At 37.8% G+C, this 20819-nt stretch overlaps 1 protein-coding gene and 1 long non-coding RNA gene across 4 annotated transcripts; both read left to right on the forward strand.

The window, feature by feature from the left end:
- Positions 1–593: 593 nt before the first annotated feature.
- Positions 594–6353, forward strand: LOC112175799. 3 transcript variants are annotated; one of them, XR_005802776.1, is made up of 4 exons: positions 594–971; positions 4369–4456; positions 4578–4859; positions 5178–6353. It is a non-coding gene; the product is annotated as an uncharacterized LOC112175799 (long non-coding RNA). The 3 variants fall into 3 exon arrangements; XR_005802777.1 differs by having other exon boundaries at positions 4374–4456; XR_002926647.2 differs by lacking the exon at positions 4369–4456 and having other exon boundaries at positions 596–971; positions 5178–6352.
- A 3636-nt stretch (positions 6354–9989) lies between these two features.
- On the forward strand, positions 9990–12046 carry LOC112180199 (DELLA protein RGL1). Its single transcript, XM_024318717.2, has one exon. The coding sequence runs from the start codon at positions 9990–9992 to the stop codon at positions 11949–11951; it is 1962 nt and encodes a 653-aa protein (XP_024174485.1). The 3' UTR covers positions 11952–12046.
- Positions 12047–20819: the final 8773 nt, after the last annotated feature.

Consider the following 20819-nt stretch of genomic DNA (forward strand, 5'->3'; position numbering starts at 1 on the left):
GTGTTGTTTTTATTGTGCAGAATGTATGTTTTTCTCTTCTATAGTTGACAATTTAATACCAACAGCAAACCATTGTCTAACAAATGAACATAACAAAAAGAGAAACAAAAAACTATTGTGTGAACCATCCATCTACAATAGTTTTCAAACCTATTTAATTGTCCAACTTGATATAACACAACAAAAAATTAAAATAATTTGTTTTCTGAAGTTAAGGAAGACCACAGAGAATAGGAAAGCTATTATTGTTTGACTTGATTTCAGACAATAGTTTATTACAAGATGCTATATTATGAAACAGTGATCACTACAACAAATTTGGGCATTAGTGACCAAATCCTAGGGGCCAACTTGTAATTGGTCATTTTTTTTTGAAAGGTGTAATTGGTCATTAATATAATAGAATTAGTGATCAATATTAGTCATTGGTCACTAAAACAGTTGGCGCAAAAATTTTCAGATTCCCGCCTAATCATTTGAATATTAGTGACCAAATGTATAATTAATAGTGACCAAGCTAGATCTGGCCACTACATGTTTAATTACATTTGAACAAATACGCTGTTGTTTTAGGGTTAGTGACCAATTTTTTTTTTTTTCCAATGAATTTTCAGGCGGCAAACTTTTAGAGTAGGTTTGATATATAACTCGCATACCTCGAGGTGAACGAATCGAAAGTTGGACTCCATCGCGTTCTTCCCTCGGCAACGACTCTGACTCCGTCAGATTGAATCTTCGCAAGGTTTTAGTCTGTCGTTTGTTTCGCTCATCCCTAATTTCTTCATCCCAAGATCTATGAGTTTTCATTCTTTTTTTAATTTCTGAAATTTGAGGAAGCTTGGTGTACGAATCTGAGGACAATTCGAGAACCGGAGAATCACAATCAGCGGTTGCAGGTTTTGATAATCTGAGTGCTTTGGTCACTAGCAATGGATTCGAAGCTTTGGCACCGAATTTTGATTGCGATTCAGGTACGATTCCATGTAAAATTGTAATCCGAAGCTTTCTTGTGCCTGTTCTGTTGCTCAGAAAACGATACAAAATTAAACGAACTTGAAATTTGAACCGCTGGTTGTTTATTTTGCTCTCAATGAACTTGAAGATTTTGTTTTCCGTAGAGATGAGCCAAAAGTGTAATTCCTCTTTGGCATAATTGGTTATAACTCATAACTATTCCAAAAAATGTACAGGGATTCCATTTTTGTAGCTGTTGTTTCAAACTTGCATCTGCATAAATTAAAGAACACTTTTGTGTGTGGTGATTATGGAATTGTTATCTTTCTGGCTGCATTTCAATTAGTTTTATTGTGACAAAATGGTATCAGAGAGGGAAGTAGATTCCCAGGAATAATAACCTGTGGGAAGGAAGGAATTTTTGGAACAATGGTTGATAATGAAATGGTTTCACACTTCAGTGGTATCAAAGATTTTATCCTGGATGTGTTAAAGCTTTAAATAATCAGAAGTTAAGTATATTGATTTCTGTCATTCCAATGTGATTCTATTTTTAGTGCTCCAAGTGACCTTATAGTTTGTTTCCAGTTCTCATGTATGGATATTGATTTATTTTGTTGGTGTGTTCCTTCCATTTACTTGTTATGGAAAACTAAACTCCCTTTAAGCCTCCTATATCTGTTGTTTTCTTTATATTGTGAATATGTTGAGATTTACTTTGTTGGCATTGATCGTACTTGTTGAACTCATTATAATTATTGCTGTTGAATTGGGTTCTTGGTGAATCTCTGAGAGGCTAGTCTAGTGTCATTGCCTCTGTTTGGCAGTGGATAATGGGATTTTTGATGTGTTTTCAAGAAGAACATGGATGTATTCAGTGTTCTGTGTTTGTAAGCATATCACCTTTTGCATCAGCAAAATTCTGCTCTGATCTGGGTTGGTTAGAATATTAGTAATAAAAAGAATATGGTGTTAGAAAATCTTAGATCATGATTTCAAAGCTTTAATAATTATTATGCCATAGATCAATGCCTTCATGCTTTAAGTGTTCTGTGAAACATTATTGAGAGATCTTATGTAGAGGTACGGGTCTTCACCTAGTTGGAATCTGCAAAATATGGAATTAAAAATTAATTCCATAGTAGCATTGCAATTTCAACAAGGAAGTGTTCTATGTAGATGTAATACCATGATCATAAAATTTGTCTAACCATGTGGTTTACTTACCTTTTGTGCAAGTAGGCAATCCATGCCAAATCTTATAATAGTGTTTTGTTTTTTTGTTGAACTGTTGGAACAACATTATGTCTTTCCCCAGAAACCTATTCTTATGGATGGTAAATATATATTTCATTATAAATTTAGTGGAGCTGTTGACTGACTGAGCAGGCAGACCAAAATGGTGTCATCAGTTTAAAGGTCAACCCCCTAGGATCACCTAATATGCTCATTAAATTATCACCACCTTGAAGCTAAGAAAGTTATCTCTCTGTGCCACCAGAAACTAAGGTATCTTCTGAGTCTTAAGTCCTGTTTTATGTAGAACTATGAAATTCAGTTCTGCATAGACTTCTATATGGACTTTGACTTCAATGAAAAAAAAAAAAAACAAAGCTTTCTTTACATTCAAGATTCTAGATATATCCTGTGGCTGTATGCTCTCGTGACAAATGACTGTTATGATATTTTAATGTATTGAAGACTGCTTTTATCTGGACATTTGATTATATGGAAGGATATCTGTTGTGCCAACTCTAATCATGTCTTAATTTTTGTAGTGATTACTGAAAAAAAAAAAAAAAAAAAAAAAAAAAGGGATGTTGTGAGTGGTTAGACCTCAGTATTTTCACTCAATTTGATATCAGGGTTAATGTAGGTACAGACTTTTAAGTTTTGCTGGAATGTTTGTGCATTTCATAGTATAAAATCACTGTAAGGCCATGACTTCGAGTTTACGTGGCATGGATCACTTGAACCTATCTTTTATTCATTATAGATTGAATTCCAGGCTTTGACATTTGTTTGGACCCTCTAAGCATGAGTGATGAATTTGATAAGAAATACTATTTTGCTTCGTACTGTTCTATTTTTCTCTGCAGCGATGTGTATGATAGATGATTTCATCTCAGTTTTCTAATCCTTTCGAAAGCATATATAGACTAGCTATTTTGTCTGGGATTGTAATTGATTGTGCAATATATACAATGATATAAATGTTTCCATCTTTGAATAAGCATCATGGTGGTTTTGTTGACTGTGAATCCATGGTAGACAATAGGCTAACTGAAACACTAGCTAGGCATCCTAAATGTTTGAGCCAACTGAGGTGTATTTCAAGATGTTCCTTTGGGTTATCAAGTTTTCAGAAGTTCCTGGGTATTCTAGTTACTTGTCCTTAATTGTCAGATGGCATAAATAGATTTATAGCTTACAAATTTAAAAGAGAAATAGTTCTATTGGGTTCCCTAGGCGTTGGAAAGCTGGAGGTGAAGTTCTGATATCGTTGGCCAAACATAGTTGTGTTCTTCATTTGGTTTTGCAATCTGGGGAGTTTAGAGGGGATAGACTTGCTAGTGTATTAAAGTGATGTGATCCAATTTGTTTATTTAACCTCATTTTGTAAAGGCTGATTGGTTTTGAATTCTAAAGACTAGGGGTGTGGAAAACACGGTACAAACCGGCCAAACCGGTCAAAACCGACCGGTAAATATGGTTTGGTTAAGGTTTTTCAACTTTAAAAATTGAAAGCCGGTTCAATACCGAACCAAACCATGTATGAATTGGGTTGGTTTGGTTTCTCTTTTGCTTAAACCGTGGAACCCGAACCGACAGGTATGTTTGAAATATAATAAGAAAAAGCGTTAAATATAAATATATACATATATTTATATATATATATATATATATTCATTTGTCCAGTCGTTGTAAGTAAGTTCTAAATATCTAATTATAACTTTATTCTCAAATAATATACTACCATATCAAATCTAATGCCCAAAGGCCTAGAAGTCTAATAAATAATCGCTAAAATTAATTTGATCCTCTCATATGACATATCTCAATCTCTCATTCTCTAACCTTATTAATACTACCCTATTAAGCTAGTATTTATAGCTAAGCCATCAAATAGTTCAATCACCTTGGATCTATTCTAGATTTTGGTTTTTGAATATTAGTTTTGGATTTGATTATTGTATTTTAAATTTAGATTATGCTTATTTAATATAATTTTTATTATTTAGATTGAATTTTACTAGAATTTTTTTTTATATATAAATAGTATGTTAATATAATATAGGTTAAAACCGCCTAACTGACCGAACCAAACCATCTTTAATTGGATTGGATTGGATCGGGTTAAGCTTTTTTTTTTTAATGATCGGTTGTCCAAGATGCTTAAACCGCTCACTTTAGTATAGAGACGGTTTAGAGTCAAAACCGAACCAGCTCAATCCGTGTGCAGCCCTACTAAAGACATTTAGACGAGACATTATATGCAAAGGTCCATTTTTTTCACTCTTCTTGCCTCTCTTCCCCTCACTTTCCCTTGTTTTATGTGATTTTAATGCAGACCACAAAGTTGTTGTAAAGCTCTTAACTTTCTTCTTTTTCATTTGTATTAGGATTTGGAAAGTGAGGGAGGCGAATCAAAGGGCAGATGAAGCGGAAAAAAGAGCAATGCAGCTTGCAGATGAATTGATGGCTGTAAAGTCTACTGCAACTCAGCAAAATGAGGAGGTAGAGACGGTCAAAGCTGGTGCAGCTCAACAAAATGAAGAGTTAGAGGCAGTGAAGGTTAAAGCCGCTCAACAAAATGAAGAGTTGGAGGCACTAAAGGCAAGACAAAATCAGACTGACACACTTTTACTCAAATTGATGGCACAGTTGTCCTCCCAAAAATAAAGGTATGCATACATATTCACTTGTGCTATTGCAATTGCATAATATCATAGAGACATAATTTTACTGTAATATACTAAATACTGGGCATTTCTTTTAATTTGTCTCTGTTATGATATTATCTTGTTTAAGCTTCCATCAATATCTCAGTTCCATTGCCTACATGTTGTTGCAAAATCAAGATTGATAGGTTTTAGTGAAGTTGTTACATAGAGGATTAATTGTATATGGATATGACTGATGGATATTTTGCCATTGCTACCTTCAGATTGTGTTTTGCCCATGTGCTCTTGTTAATTAATCTAGATATACACTATGTACAGGGGTAGCATTGAAAAAATCAGCAGATGAAAAGGGCATCAAGCAACATACATATCATTAAAGGCTTTTGAACTTCTAGGAAAACTTGTATGTACTTCCTTTTATTTTGAAATGGCTATCAAGGATGGATATTGGCATTTGTATATGGATTAATTTCAGTTTACCTATCTGAACTTTCACTCATTCTTCATGTTAGTCCCTGAACTTCTAATTTCATCAAGATTACCCCTGAACTCCCAATTTTAATCACCCGTGTCCAATTTTCAAAGCTCCGTCCAATTTGAACGTTAAATCTGACGTTGGGGCCCACTATAAAGGCTAAAATGGTCATTTTAAGACCAAAAAAAAATCATAACAAAAAAATATATCTTCTTCTTCCTTCAAACTTCTCTCTCACTCTGACGTCTTCTCTCTCATCTCTGACCTAATCTAACCTCTCCATTCCACAAATTCTCCACTTCCTCACCGAAAAACTCCAAACCCAAAATGGCGTGGCTGCTGACATCAGGTCGAAGCCCAGATCGAGTCTCCACTAACCCAGATACCCGTGATGGAGACCGGGCCATTTCTCCTTCCTTCGGCCACGAATCGGCGGCAGACTGGTGGCGTTAGCTTTGTCTTGACGTCACCGTCCTCTCTGTGTTCTCTATTTCTTCATACAATTTCCGGTGAGAGAGAATTGAAGCCCAAAACATTTCTGGGTTCGCCGATGGGTTTTCCGATTCCGGTCAAATCGTGGCGGTTTACCGGTGTCGAAGCTTTCTCTCGTCCTTGACGACTTATCCGTGGCGTTCGTTGTCTAGATAACAAGTTTTGAGGGAGAATCGAAGAAGATAACTTTTCTAAGTTTTCCGGTGATGCTAGGCTTCGAACCCGGTATCAAACTTCATCTCCTTGTCGAGCTCTACAAGATGGTATAATCAATTTACAGTTTTGTTTAGGATTCAAGGAATTGCAATTTTGGGATATTCTGTTCTTTCGAGTTTCACTGTTCATGGTGATTATCCGACTTTGCTTGGTTAATTTTCGATGACTTATGGATCACAGAACATGATTTTGGCTCTTAGATACTAGATTTGCAGAAAAAAATATTTTTCTGTGTGTTGGAGCACTATGCTCTGATGAAATGTGGTGATTTTGAAGTTCTGTTGCCAATTTTCGAGCAATTATCTCTACTGTTGTTTAAATGCAGAATTTGTGGTGACAATAAGAATTGGGTGGAATTCCAGAATCTGGCCATCGAGAATTTGTGTTATGAAACTATGGTTGTTTGGATTGAGTCTACATGAGGCAGCGGACCATGAGGGAGTGGACTCCAAATTGAAGGTTGTGCAATTGTATATGCAGATGAGGATGTACGGCTTGGACATGGTTGGTGAAACAAAGAAAATTGAAGATTTTTTTTTTTTTTTTTTTCTGTTTTCTTCTCATTTAGGTTTGACAAGGGGTATTTTAGAAATTTAACAATTCCATCTCTTGCCACGTCATCACTTAAAGTCCAAATTGGACGGAGCTTTGAAAATTAGACACGGCTGATGAAAATTGGGAGTTCAGGGGTAATCTTGATGAAATTAGAAGTTCAGGGACTAACATGAAGAATGAGTGAAAGTTCAGGTAGGTAAACTGAAATTAATCCTTTGTATATTTAGAAAGTTGGTATTTCAAGATGGAGGTTGATGTTTATTATTGGATTGATATAATCAATCCTTGTTAACCAGCAATTTTACAGTACATTTTCATATGGTGGTTTTGGAATATTGAAGGCTACTATTGAGCCGTTTATTGCATAAAGAATTGACCATTGCTCACATATTTGATTTGTAGTGACATTGAATGACCAGATTTGTTATAGTTAATAATGCCAATAGAACAGCCAAGAATAATGTTACCAAATTACCAGTGACCTACAAATATGGTCACTAGAACCATGCAAGGGCATGGCTTTAAATGAGCAGATTTTGTAATTTAGTGACTATTGGTAATAGAATTTAGTGATGAATATGTAGGTCACTAAAGCCATTATTATTTGTGACCATAACATCGTGGTCACTAAAGACATGTTGAATTAGTGACTATAAAATTGTGGTCACTAAAGACATTTTGATTTAATGACCATAAAATCTTGGTCACTAAAGACATTTTAAATTAGTGACCAACTTACAATGTTGGTCACTGAATAGAACCAGTGAGGGACTTACAGTGACCACCCATTAGTGACCAAATTTCCTAGTTTTAGTGATCACTGTCATGGCCACTAATGCCCAGATTTGTTGTGTTGATATACAATGGCTACACGCTTATTCTATCGTCTTGTTTGAATTCAATCAATAGTAAACAGCTAGTCAAATGATGTACAACCTTCATTCAGACAACAGTTTATTTACAAGCTAATGTTTTCTGATTGTTCTTCAGAAATTTCTCTCTTCTAGCATCTGTTGTCTGAAATTGATTTGAACAAGGGTTAAGATACTCATCGCTGTTGTTCTTTCTGGTGTTCAGACAATAGTCATGTAAGTCGTTGCTGTTGTGAAAATTTCCTCGGACGACAGTTACCTCCTATTGTCTGATTCACCCATCAGACGACATTGGGATAGACAACAGTAACGTGTCTTATCAGACGACAGTGAAAAATTGTCATCTAATTCATTTTTTGGCCTAGTATATCCTCATAAATGCACATGGGTTCATCTGTGGTAGACTTCAAACCACATGTTCTTCGAATGTGTGCAATTATGGACCTTAATCATATGCATTCATGAATTGTTTCAGAAAAGCAATAATCTATGCATGATTCGAAGAAGTAGCGACAATGGTCTGTCTTGTAGACCTCCAAGATATCGTAGTGCTTCCCATGGTAAAGACATAACCAGTTTGAGAACGACCTTTGTGAGGGTCAGTGATATACCCTGCATTAGCAAAGCCTATCAAAACGTCACCATCATTGTGATGGAGAGAGGGAGGACGCCAGCCACCTACGGCGCTCCCCGATCTCTAGCCGGTGGCACATGGTGTTAACAACGGCCTTCAGGCCAGTGGTGTCTGATTCCATTCTGATGTAGAACGAATGGCAGTTCGAATTGAAGAACAGCTTGATCGTGCAAAAGGAGGAAAACCCAAGTTACTATTGCAACTTTGGCATTCGGTGTCCGATTTGCGATTGCTATAGATATCCGCAAAGGGAACAACGCCAGGAGCAAAACCTGTCGCTTTGCCACGACGTGTGGGTTTTTTTGGGCTTTCAAGGTCGTTTAGGGCCTTAAAACTGCAATTTACTATTTTTCAAAATTTTCGGTTTCCTAATTTGTTTTGGATTTGTTTTATTTTTATCCGTGAGCTTTAGAGTTTCATTGTTAGTCGCCCTAGGGTTTCTTTTCTTATATATATGCAACCTTAAACAGCTGCAGAACCTATATTTTATCTTTTTATCAATCAAATTGAGAATTTTCTCTTTTATCTCTGGTGGACTCCAAAACCTTTGTTTTAGGTTTATTGTTTGTAAAGCTAGGTGATCTTTCCGACTGCGTCACATTCTTTTGTCCTTTCTTTTCTCTCTGTAGGAATAGAACAAGTCCATATCTATTGTATATTTTGTCTGTGAACTTTCTGATTTACAGCTAGCATTGTAGTGATGAATTATGCTGCTACGATGCATAATCCAAAAAGTTTGAGGCTGACTGGCTAAAACCGTTTCTAAATGGAGTCTGGGCATAGTTCTTTTTCAACATTCTACTTTATATAGGGTGTATTTGTCACAACCCCGATGATTCGTATGATCCATATATTGTTTGAGTTTTTGCCACAGTTCACTATATTCTCTACAGCCAAACAAGTAAATCTTGTTTAGATGCTTTTTTTAGAATTGCACCAGAATTAGAATTCGTCACGATCAAAAGCTATGAAAATTTATCTTTTGAATTCCAAATCCATTCAGGTATGTGGTTAAAAAATGTTTAGTAGACAGTGACATGCTTCAATTGACTGAGTTACATATGGTAATTAAGCTGATAGCTGAGTTACAGACGGACTAATTACTGCTTCACTTTTGTACTTTCCCATAGTAATATTCCTCCTGTTACCACATATCTGCTCAGTTGTAAGATTAAATTACTACTAATAATCGGGCTACGGACGGACTAATTACTGCTTCATTTTTGTACTTTTCTACTGTAATATTCATCATCTTACCGCTAAGTTCATGCAATTGTATGATTAAGAAACTGATAATAATTGAGTTACAGCTGGTAATCTGATAATAACTGAGTTACCGACGGACAAATTACTGCCTCAAATTGGTGTTTTCCTTTCAACCTTTTTATCTGTCTTTTTGCTGAGCTTGTCTTCTTTACTTGACTCATTCAAGGCAGTCACATCTCCCATCTTTATTTAATCCTTCATTTCCTACTCCTATCTTGTTTGATTGATTAACTTTGTAAATTTATGTTGAATATCATCATTATATATGCTAATTGGTAATTACATTTCCTTGTCTTTTTGTCTAAGAAGGACTAAAAGGGTCTTTTTTAAGATTAATCTTTGGCATTTCATGGCTGGGCATTGTGTTGATCGACATTATCGGAGATGTCACAAACATTAGTTGCATTTCTCGCCTGATTTTTCTAATAATTTTCCTAGTTAACGAGTAAAGGTATTTGAATTGAACCATACTTGTACTGATGGTTATTACCAATCAAACTTACACATGCACAAGTTGATGCAGATATACATTCTTGGATATTAATCCGAAACAGCAATTCATTTGAGTAGCATATTCTGTGGTTTGTGTAGTTTTTGATCCGCAGAATATAATCTTTGAGATGGCAAATGCATTATTCTCGTTCACACCATTTGATTTCGAAATCCAAGGCGGTTTGAGTCCCCCCCAGCTTGAAGATTATGACAAAGAAGAAACAGTAATGTTCAATGTTGGCAAGCGAGACCATTTGTTTGGACTAGAAGATCAGTTGGGAGGAATGAATACTCTTTCTTCTGAACATGGTTTCTACCAAGACAACGATGCCAAGACAGGAGTAGTAGTATGCCATTTGTCCAAAGATCAAAACCAACAAAGTGATCTTGAAAACCAACAGCAATCCAAGACAGAATTTTTGATTCTGGATAACTTCGACTTCGAGACTGTTTCTTCTCAACATGGTTTTTATCATGCCAATAAGGCGGGGAAGGATCACCAACACCACCATTACCAACAACAGTCCAAGTCAAGTTTTTCAATTTTGGAGAATTTCAGTAACTTTGATTTTTACTTCCCCTCCGGACAAGTTACAGAACCAGTTGAGAATGATGCTCGGTTTACACACAGCCAGATCAGAGGCTCAGACATTTTCGAAATGAACACGCAATTGCTGCCTCCTCAATCTTCTCTAGGAACACTGGAGCTCCTAAACAGTTATGGAAGCGCGTTCAAGAAGTTGAAGGGAGAAAGACAAAGCAGTAGCAGGGCAGTTAAGGGTAATGAAATTGATCAAAACAGCAGGTACGTTGTTAATGGTAAACAGAAACTGTCCACCGAAGAGGTCATGAGGGTTGCTGGAGCAAGGTATGTGCAATTCTCTAGTCAGGGGTATGAAAATTTGTACATGTCTATGCACCCTTTTGGCTATGCGCTTTCAGGTCTCTGCGAAGAAGAAACAAAAGATGTAGAACTTGTTCACTTACTGTTAGCTGCAGCAGAGAAAGTAGGGTACCAACAATTTGAAAGAGCAAGCAGATTGCTTCTGCAGTGTGAATGGATTCCATCCTTCAAAGGTACTCCTGTTCAGAAAGTTGTGTGCTACTTCGCAGAGGCACTCCGTGAGAGGATCGAAAAAGAAACAGGACAGTATACTTCTAAGGGACATGAAGAATTGTCTCAATATGCACATGGTTTGGGGACAAACCTTGCATACATCGCATGCCACCGAGAAGTCCCTTTCCATCCCGTACTGCAGTTCGCGGCAATCCAAGCCATGATAGAAAATGTTGCAAATGAGAGTAGGATCCATTTGATTGATCTGGAAATCAGGAGTGGTGTGCAATGGACAGGGTGGATGGAAGCAATTGCAGAACGAGAGGAATGCCCGGTTAAGCTTCTTACTATTACTGCTGTGGGAGTTGGAGGCAAACAGAATATAAAGGAGACAGGGGAGAGGTTGGCAAGTGTTGCAATGTCCTTGAACCTACCCTTTAAATTTAAGGAAGTTATTGTATCAGACATGCAAGACATTAATAACCAGTTATTCGAAGACATTGAAGATGATGAAGCTGTGGTTGTGTACGCACCATTAATACTGAGGACAATGATAGCAAGGCCTAGGTGCTTGGAGAACTTGATGAGGGTGATGAGAAATATCAACCCTTCTTTGATGGTGGTCATTGAAGTGGAAGCTAACCATAACTCCCCATCATTTGTGCACCGTTTCATTGATACATTGTTTTTTTATAGTGCATTTTTCGACTGCCTTGAAACCTGTATGAAACAGGAGAAGTACAGGGTGATCATAGAAGGCTTGTTGCGTGAGGGAATCCGGAACATAGTGGCGGCGGAAGGGAGTGAAAGGGTTGTTCGAAGTGTGAAGATGGATGTGTGGAGGGCCTTCTTTGCAAGGTTTAGCATGGTGGAAATGAGCTTTAGTAACTCATCATTTTATCAAGCTAGTCTAGTGGCTAAAAAGTTCTGTTGCACCACACTAGATAGGAATGGAAAATGTCTCACTGTTGGGTGGAAGGGAACCCCAATTCATTCTCTTTCCGCTTGGAAGTTCCGTCTTGAAAAAATGTAGCATAGGCTTGTTCTAAATACTGAAAGCAGAAAACTTTTTTATCCTTATGACATGTAAATAACAAGTTTTCTGCGTTATTGTGGTATGTATGTATACCCAAAACAACCGTGTTAAGATTGAAGGTTCAATTATTTCTGTAGTATGAATGATATTGAAAGAGACAAGACTAATTTGGCAAGGCAAATTACACCTCCTGTTATTTGGGGGCCTCTGAATCTATGCACATCAAACTTGTCTTCAGTGGTTAAGTTAGACATGCATCTGCTAGCTTTTAATTATGGTTGCAGTGCATCTCTCCCCAGCAAATCAGCAAGCTTATCTAAAACTATGAACGTTGCTCACTTGCTCACATCATTGAGAGGTCAATGTAGCTGCGTATGGCATGGCAAATTTGGGGCATGGCAATCAGGCAGCTTCTCTGAGTCATTTCGACCATTCTTACTCATTCTGTTTTCTATTTTATCATTTTATGGCAAGGTTGTTGTAGTAGGGGTTACCGTTCGTAATTAATCTAGTTTTCTCCAATAAAAATACAGCAAGCCAAGGTCTCATGCAAAAGTATTAGCTAAAATTTACCTGGACAGCAAAAGAAAGGGAGGCCAGCCCCGGTAGGAGTCTCATCGGCGTAACCAAACTTGCTTCCCACCGAAGGCCAGGAGCTGGCTATTCTCTCTTACTATTTGTGACGAGTCGTGCCTTTTCAAAAATGCTAGCCCAAATTGTTTTTAAATTGCTAGACTTATTACATTTTGTTAAAGTAAAATGACAATTGGAATTGGTCTACTCATTTCATTTCATAGTCCCTTTATATAGGGATAGAATTACAACGGAAATATCGATTACATTAATGATACTAAATGTTGATTGATCCGTAATTGCGCTGATTGATGGTAATCACTGATTCATTGATTCCCTCTTCGTCATTTGCTTTGACTACGGCACACAATATGTTTTTCCTTTAACACTCCCCCTTGTACCAAGTCAAAGACAAAATGGTGCATGAGTTGTTGCCTCACTAAAAACCTTGCCAAGTAACAATAAAAACCCTGTGGGACAAAAAATACTCCTTGGTCGAAGGAAAAGAGCACAACGTACCTTTTACATTTGAGGATGACGTGTGTGTTAGACTCCCCCTGACGTCTACACCTCCCCCTGATACTTTCATTAATCAAGGAAGTTTGGAAAGACTTCGCATTCCTATGTTTTTCACATGTTTCTCAAATGTGGCCTTGGGCAATGATTTGGTGAACAAATCTGCCACATTCTCCTCAGACCTTACTTGATTCACTTGAATCTTGAAGAGAGTCTGTTGTTGCTGATTGTAGAACAACTTTGGCGATATGTGTTTTGTGTTATCACCCTTAATATGACCTAGCTTCATTTGTTCGATGCATGCTGCATTGTGTTCATAAATGCAAGTAGGCTCTTCAGTGGTAGAACTCAAACCACTAGTCCCTCGAATATGTGCAATGATAGTTCTTAATCATACACACTCACGAACCGCCTCATGTAGAACACCGATCTCTGAGTGGTTCGAGGAGGTAGCCACAAGGGTTTGCTTGGTTGATCTCCAAGATATCACCGTGTTCCCATTGGTAAATACATAACCAGTTTGGGAACGATCTTTATGTGGGTCAGAGACGTATCCAGCATCAGCAAAACCGACCAAAACGTCATTTAGTGTTTTAGTGTAGTGAGTGGCGGTTTCACCATCAACATTTCCTTTAGGGATTGCAGTTTCATCTGCGGTCCCTCTTGTCTCTCTGTAGGGAAAGAACAGTCCCAAGTCAATGGTTCCTTTTAGGTATCGAAAAATGTTCTTGATACCATTCTAGTGACGCTGCGTTGGTGTTGAGCTAAATCTAGCTAACAAGTTCACTGAGAATGCAATGTCTGGTCGAGTACATTGGGCTAAGTACAATAATGCGCCTATTGCACTTAGATAGGGAATTTCAGCTCCCAACACCTCTTCGTCATCTTCCTTTGGACTAAATGGATCTTTCTTTGCATCCAATCTTCGACCGATCATGGGAGTGCTAGCAGGATGCGCTTTGTCCATGTTAAATTGCCTGACTTTTGGACATACGTAGACTGGTGGATTAGTATTCCACAAACTCGGTGTTCTAGTTCAAGGCCTAGATAGAATCGAGTTTTCCCAAGATGCTTCATCTCAAATTCGGATTTCAAGTAGATCACGGTTTCTCTTATTTCATCAAGAGTACCTATTATGTTCATATCATCGACATATACAGCTACAATTGCAAATCCGGAACTTGTTTTCTTTATGAATACGCAGGGGCATACTTCATCGTTCTTATATCCCTTCCCAATCAAGTAGTCACTTAGACGGGTATACCACATCCGCCCCGATTGTTTCATTCCGTAAAGTGAGCGTTTCAACTTAATTGCAAACGCACTCCGTGGTTTAGAGTCACTTGACTTGGGTAATGTAAGGCCATCAGGCACTTTCATATATATCTCTGAATCTAGATCCTATAGAGATATGTACATAGTAACCACATCCATCAACTGCATTTCCAGTCCTTCAGAAATTACTAAGCTAACTAAGTAGCGGAATGTTATAACGTCCATTATGGGAGAGTATGTCTCCTCGTAGTCAATTCCAGGGCGTTGTGAGAAACCTTGCGCCACAAGGCGAGCCTTGTAATTCCAGGACTTCATTCTTCTCATTATGCTTTCTAACAAAGACCCATTTATGTCCTACAGGCTTTACACTTGGTGGGGTTAGCACTACTGGACCAAATACCTGTCTCTTTGTTAGAGAATCTAATTCTACCTGGATTGATTCTTTCCATTTAGGCCAATCTGCTCTTTATTGACATTTTACAACAGAGCGTGGTTCGATATCATCGTGCTCTATGATTCCTTGAGCAACAGTATATATCATCAATGTGTATGGAAGATCTTTCTATCAACTCATACGCACTCTCATAATCCTTTTAGATTTCTTTGTTCTCTGGAATTATTTTAAACATCGGAGCGTCCTCAGTATTGATTCATGGACATAACTATAATCAGAGACAATCTCATGAGAGGGATTCTATACATTGATGATTGGTTTGTGCCTTACTCGCCCTCTTCTTCCTTGGGTGAGTGTCAATCGAACCAAGTGGCCTCCCCCTCTTCCTTTGGGGAGCCACGGCCTCAACCACACTTCCACTAAGTGTGGTTGCAGTGCCTCTATCTATAGCACCGTGCCCCTTTTTGGGGACTTCTAACCTTGCAGGCATATTTGCAGCTGGTATATGTGATCTCGTCACTTTTGCGATATCAGTAAACGCATCAGGCATCGATTCTGCTACGTTCTGAAGATTGATTATTCTTTTCACTTCATTTTCACTTTGTGAAGTGCGGGGATCAAAATGAGATAGAGTGGGGACAAACCACTACAGGAATATCTCCCCCTAACGACGGGAAGACTGTCTCATCAAAGTGACAATCCGCAAATCTAGCGGTAAAGAAATCGCCTGTCAAGGGTTCCAAATAGAGGATAATTGTTGGGGATTCGTATCCAACATAAATACTTAATCGTCTCTGAGGACCCATTTTAGTGCGCCGTGGGGGCGCAATAGGCATATATACTGCGCAACCAAATATGCCTAAGTGTGAAATGTCAGGCTCATATCCAGTTACCAACTGGTACACAGAAAATGGTTGGCTAGCAGTGGGTCTGAAACGAATGAGTAAAGCTGTGTGCAATATTACATAACCCCATACAGATATAGGCAGGTTGGTGCGCATAACCAATGCCCTAACCACCATCTGTAGCCTTTTGATGGTGGCTTCTGTGAGACCATTTTGTGTATGTACATGGGGTACAGGATGCTCTACATCGATCCCGATAGACATGCAATAATCATCAAATGCTTTTGATGTAAACTCTCCAGCTTTATCAAGCCTTATAGACTTGATAGGGTGATCAGGGTGGTGAGCCCTTAAACGTATAATCTGTGCTAGGAGTTTTGTAAATGCAGCATTTCTTGTGGACAATAAAACGACATGTGACCAAATTGTCGAAGCATCCACCAGAACCATAAAGTACTTGAATGGTCCGCATTCTGGATGGATAGATCCACGGATATCTCTTTGTATCCTTTGTAAGAATGGAATGTTTTGTTTTGTATCTTTAGCATAGGAAGGTCTCAATCCTATTTTTGCTAAAGAGCAGGCTTTGTAAAACGAGTGATGTGCCTTTGAAATAGTCAATGAGGCATAATGAGAGGGAGGTAGTGCTTCTGGTACTTCAGAAGGCAATGGTTGCATTTGAGCAGTACTAAGACCGACACTTTGCAGTGTGGCGGACTTTTCTCCCATTTAATTTTTCACTCGAAAGAAGGGATGTCCGTATGAGTTCTTTAAAATAAGATCATCATGTCACGACCGGGGTGTCCTAGGCAGTCATGCCAAAGCCTGTATGAGTCAGTGTCCCACATTTCATTGTTGGTGACAGCATATGATTTAATGATCCGAACCGTAGTGAGGTACAGTCCACTAGATTGACTCATAAGTTTCTCTAAAATGCGTTTCCTTCCACATTCATTAGAGTTAATATCAAGGTATTCAGTTCCATTCTCACAGTGTGTTTCTACTGGATAACCGTTGGTACAAATAGCTTTGAAATTTAACAAGGTTCGATTAGCTCTTGGTGCATATAGAGCATCTGTGACTTGAAATGTTGTGCCATTAGGCAGCAAAAATTTGGCAGTTCCTTGCCCTTTTATTACTTGTGATGATCCAATCATCGTAGTCACAGAGGAATTATAGGCTATTGATTCAATGAATAATTGCCTATTTCTTAATATTGTGTGGGTAGTCCCACTATCAATTAAGCACTCAAGTTCTCCTCCATTCATTCCTACAAATAAATGGGAGGTATTTAGAAAATATAGCTCATATTCTTTAGAGTATTTCTATTTGCGTAGAATAGTATTCTTTTCATTCTAATAATTTTTCTCTAGATGTATTACTTTACATCTTTATAGTGCTATGTTGAACCATGTAAATATGTGTATAGTAAATAAATTTGAATAAATTCAATGCTTCAGAATAAAATTCAAAATTTATTAATAAGCCAACAATAATCAAATCAAGGTCTTGTTCAGAAATCTTATTCATCAATCCATAATTGAAAATAACTTTAAGACCAAGCAATAGTCTAATTAAAAATGAGGCATTATGCCTTCACAACTGTCTTTGGAAAATACAGCAGATCAGTCAAGATTGAGAGCATCTATTGACTTAGCAAGTTCCTCTTTGTCATTGAAGTCTGCAATTGTAAGGTTGACATCTAGATTATGACCTCCTTCTTCCATATAGTGAGTCTCTTGTTCTTTAGACTCTCTATACCTCTTGTAATTGGCTACTACTCTGTTGTTTGCTTGGCAGTTCTTGTACCAATGCCCAATGAATCCACACCTATAGCATGGTTCATTGTCAACTCTTTCCTTTTGCATCTTGTTTCCACGATCCCCATGTCCCTTTCCACGTGGTGCATTGTTGCCACGTGGGTAGGGATCAGCACGTCTAAACCCCCTTGCATTGGAGTTATTTCCACCTTTCATTTTTCCATAATTAGCCTCGGGAATTTTCTTTGTCCCAGTGGGCCTGGTATTGTTATTCAAGAGAACCTCATTATGTCTCTCAGCCACTTGCAGTAGGCTTATTAACTTATTAAAAGTTGTGATTCTTTTGTTGTCATACTCCAACCTATACTGGTTCGCTAGTATAAATGCTGAAGTAGGAAAGGTGGTAAGAGTCTTGTAGATCATATCATCTTCTGTGATTTCCCTTCCACAGAAATTGAGACGTGCCTTAAGGAGCAACATGTCCTTGTTGAAGTCATTGACCCTTTTGTAGTCAAGCAAGCGGATTCCATTCCACTGAACGGCCAGTTCTGGGAGCAAAATGTCATGAATGTTCCCAAAATGTCCCTTAAGGGCATCCCACAGTTCTTTGGGTGTCTTCAACTGAAGGCACTCCCAGCGTAGGCTAGGATCAATATGTCGCCTCAGAAACATTAAGGCATTTGCTTTCACCTGATTAGATGTTCATCATCTTTGGGGTCGATAATGGTGGCAGTGTAGTCTTTTTCCACAAAGGCAATTTCTACATCGGAAACCCAACGGTGGTACTCAAGTCATTCTGAGTCCAAGATGTCAAATTCAGGTCGAGTTGGATCAGCCATCTACATAAACAAGAGAGAAAATATAAATTACGCAGTCATAAAGACATCCACGTAAATTATTTTCCAAAAAAATGTGAATTAGATTTCAAGACCAAAATTCGTAATGGTCACATTTTTTTCAATGCTACGTGAAAATGCATTATCACGGTAAGTATGTATGTATAATACTCATGAATTTTCATTATCATGGCAAAACGGATTATATATAAGCATAACACATTTCAAAACATGCTCAAAATTTCATAAATAATATATAACAATATATATATGGGGCATGCTCAAAAAATAAAATAAAATATATAAACATGTTTAAAGATAATCATATAAAGCATAAATAACAAGGCATGCTTGAAATGATCAAAATTATCTAACTAAACATGCTCAATAATAAAAGCATAAACAATAAAGTATAAAGCATGCTTAAAAAAATAGAAAAGATAAATAAAATTCACATGCTTGGTTAAAATCATAAAATAAAATAAAGAAAACATACTTGATTTCGAGAAAACAAAACTATTTTAGTGCACGCGAGTGTTGATGCAGGCGTGGGTAACGATGTTTTTGTGCTTGAGGTTTCTCCCTTTCTCTTTTCAGCAGTGGACCAGGAGGCTTTGTTTTTTTTTTTTTTGGCTTTTCTCTTTTTTTCTCTGGGCTGCAGGCCTGCTTTTTTTTTTCTTGTCTAGGCCGCAAGGCCTGTTTCTGTTTTTTTTTTTTTTTGGTTTGAGCCGCAGTTTTTCTTTACTGGGCCGGGTCACAAGTTTTTTCTTTTCACCTTTTTTTTTGTTGGGCTCGGTCTTTTCTTTGGGCCGGGTCAGTCCTCTCTTTTTTCTGGTTTTTTTTTCTCTCTTTCTTTTTCCTCCTCCGCGTTTTCTTCTTTCTTCTGGTTTGCTCTTGAAGTGCAGGGGGTCTGGCCGGCTGTGGGATGTGTGCTGGAGGTCGGTGGGCTGGAGGCAGCGACTGCAAGGTGGGGCAGCGAGCTGATGGGCTAACGCCGATTTGGGATCTATGCGGGATCGAAGTGATGCAGCTGGGTCTGGGATCTGCAGCAAGGAACCGGGCTACTGTCCGGAGGGAGGATCTGGCAGCCGGTCTGGACGAAGGCGCGGGGGCTCTGGGATGTGCGCAGCAGTGAGCTAGGATCTGCAGGGTGCTGCTGGAGGCTGGGTGCTGTTGTGTGTGAGCAGTGGTAAAGCAGGTCTGGCCGGCTAGACGGTGAGTCGCGGTGATCAGGCGCGGGTGGGCAGATCAAATGGTTGGGTGCGGAGAGCAAATTGCTCTTGGCTGGGTGCTGAGAGCAATTGGCTAGGTGAGGCCGGTCTGTGGAAGGGCGCGGAGGCTGGGCTGTGCGCGCGGAGGGATGGCCTAGGGTGGAGGCTGCTGCACGGAAATTTTTTTTTTTTTTTTTGGCAGCAGAAAAGAAGAAACGTTTTCTTCTTAGGATTTTGGTTTTTTATTTCTTGGCTATTGGCTCTGAGCGTGCTGATAACGTGTTAAAGTAAAATGACAATTGGAATTGGTCTACTCATTTCATTTCATAGTCCCTTTATATAGGGATAAAATTACAATGGAAATATCGATTACATTAATGATGCTAAATGTTGATTGATCCGTAATTGCGCTGATTGATGGTAATCACTGATTCCTTGATTCCCTCTCCGTCATTTGCTTTGACGAAGGCACACAATATGTTTTTCCTTTAACACATTTAGATTTCTAGATGAGAGTTTCTATTGGGACCTCCAAATATGCTCACTTGACCTTATTCTATTATGAATTATTAAATGACATATATAACCTACTATAAAATGACTATTAAGGACAATAATTATACCAAAAAAATTGTTATATTTATTTTCTCTAGACTTTCCAATTCAATAATATTATATTGCATTCTTTATTATTTTCCCTATCTATTTTCATTTTCCAATTTCACTACATACTCATTAAAGCATTCATATATATTTAATAAGAAATAAAACTATTTGTATGATATGCATATTGAACGCATATTGGTCAGGGAGAACAAAATAAATTGTATTATGACATAAATCTAAATCTATCCATTATATTTGCAAAAAGAAGAAAAAAAATAGAGCTAGCAAATAAAAATAAATAAATAAATATTTAAATAATTAATCATGAGGTAGAGAAAATAGAGAAACATTAAGTAAAAATGATTAATCTGTTTTTTTTTTTTGCACAGCTAAAAAAGAAAAAGTAAATAAAAAAATCACATAATAGTTCATGTTATTTTATTTTTATTAATTTTTAAAACTCAATACCTTGTGTTTGTTGTAGAGAAACTGAAATTGAGAGAAATTCGCTCTGTATTCTCATTGATAATAGGGGTCTCTTTATATAGAGGATTACAATGCATAGAATCTCAATCATACAAGGAAAGTAATCTTACATTGAATAGGAATCTAGATCCTTCTAATTTAACCCTATTATCATTAGGTCAAGTAACCTAGAGTTTGGGCCAAACACAAATTAGGGTTTACTTGAACACTCCCCCTTGTGTTGCCCAAACGCGGTGCTTCTCTCGTTGCCTCGTTAAAAACCTTGCCGAGTAACAAAAATCCAGTGGGACAAAAATAACCTCGGTCGAAGGGAAAAAGAGCACAACACACCCTTCACGTTTCGAGACCATATATGTAGACATC

The sequence above is a fragment of the Rosa chinensis genome, chromosome 7 (genome assembly GCF_002994745.2).
Source record: "Rosa chinensis cultivar Old Blush chromosome 7, RchiOBHm-V2, whole genome shotgun sequence".
Lineage (NCBI taxonomy): Eukaryota > Viridiplantae > Streptophyta > Magnoliopsida > Rosales > Rosaceae > Rosa > Rosa chinensis.

Excerpts from the sequence above, each read along its gene's own strand:
- LOC112180199 (XM_024318717.2), top strand. The coding sequence starts at position 9,990 with ATGGCAAATGCATTATTCTCGTTCACACCATTTGATTTCGAAATCCAA.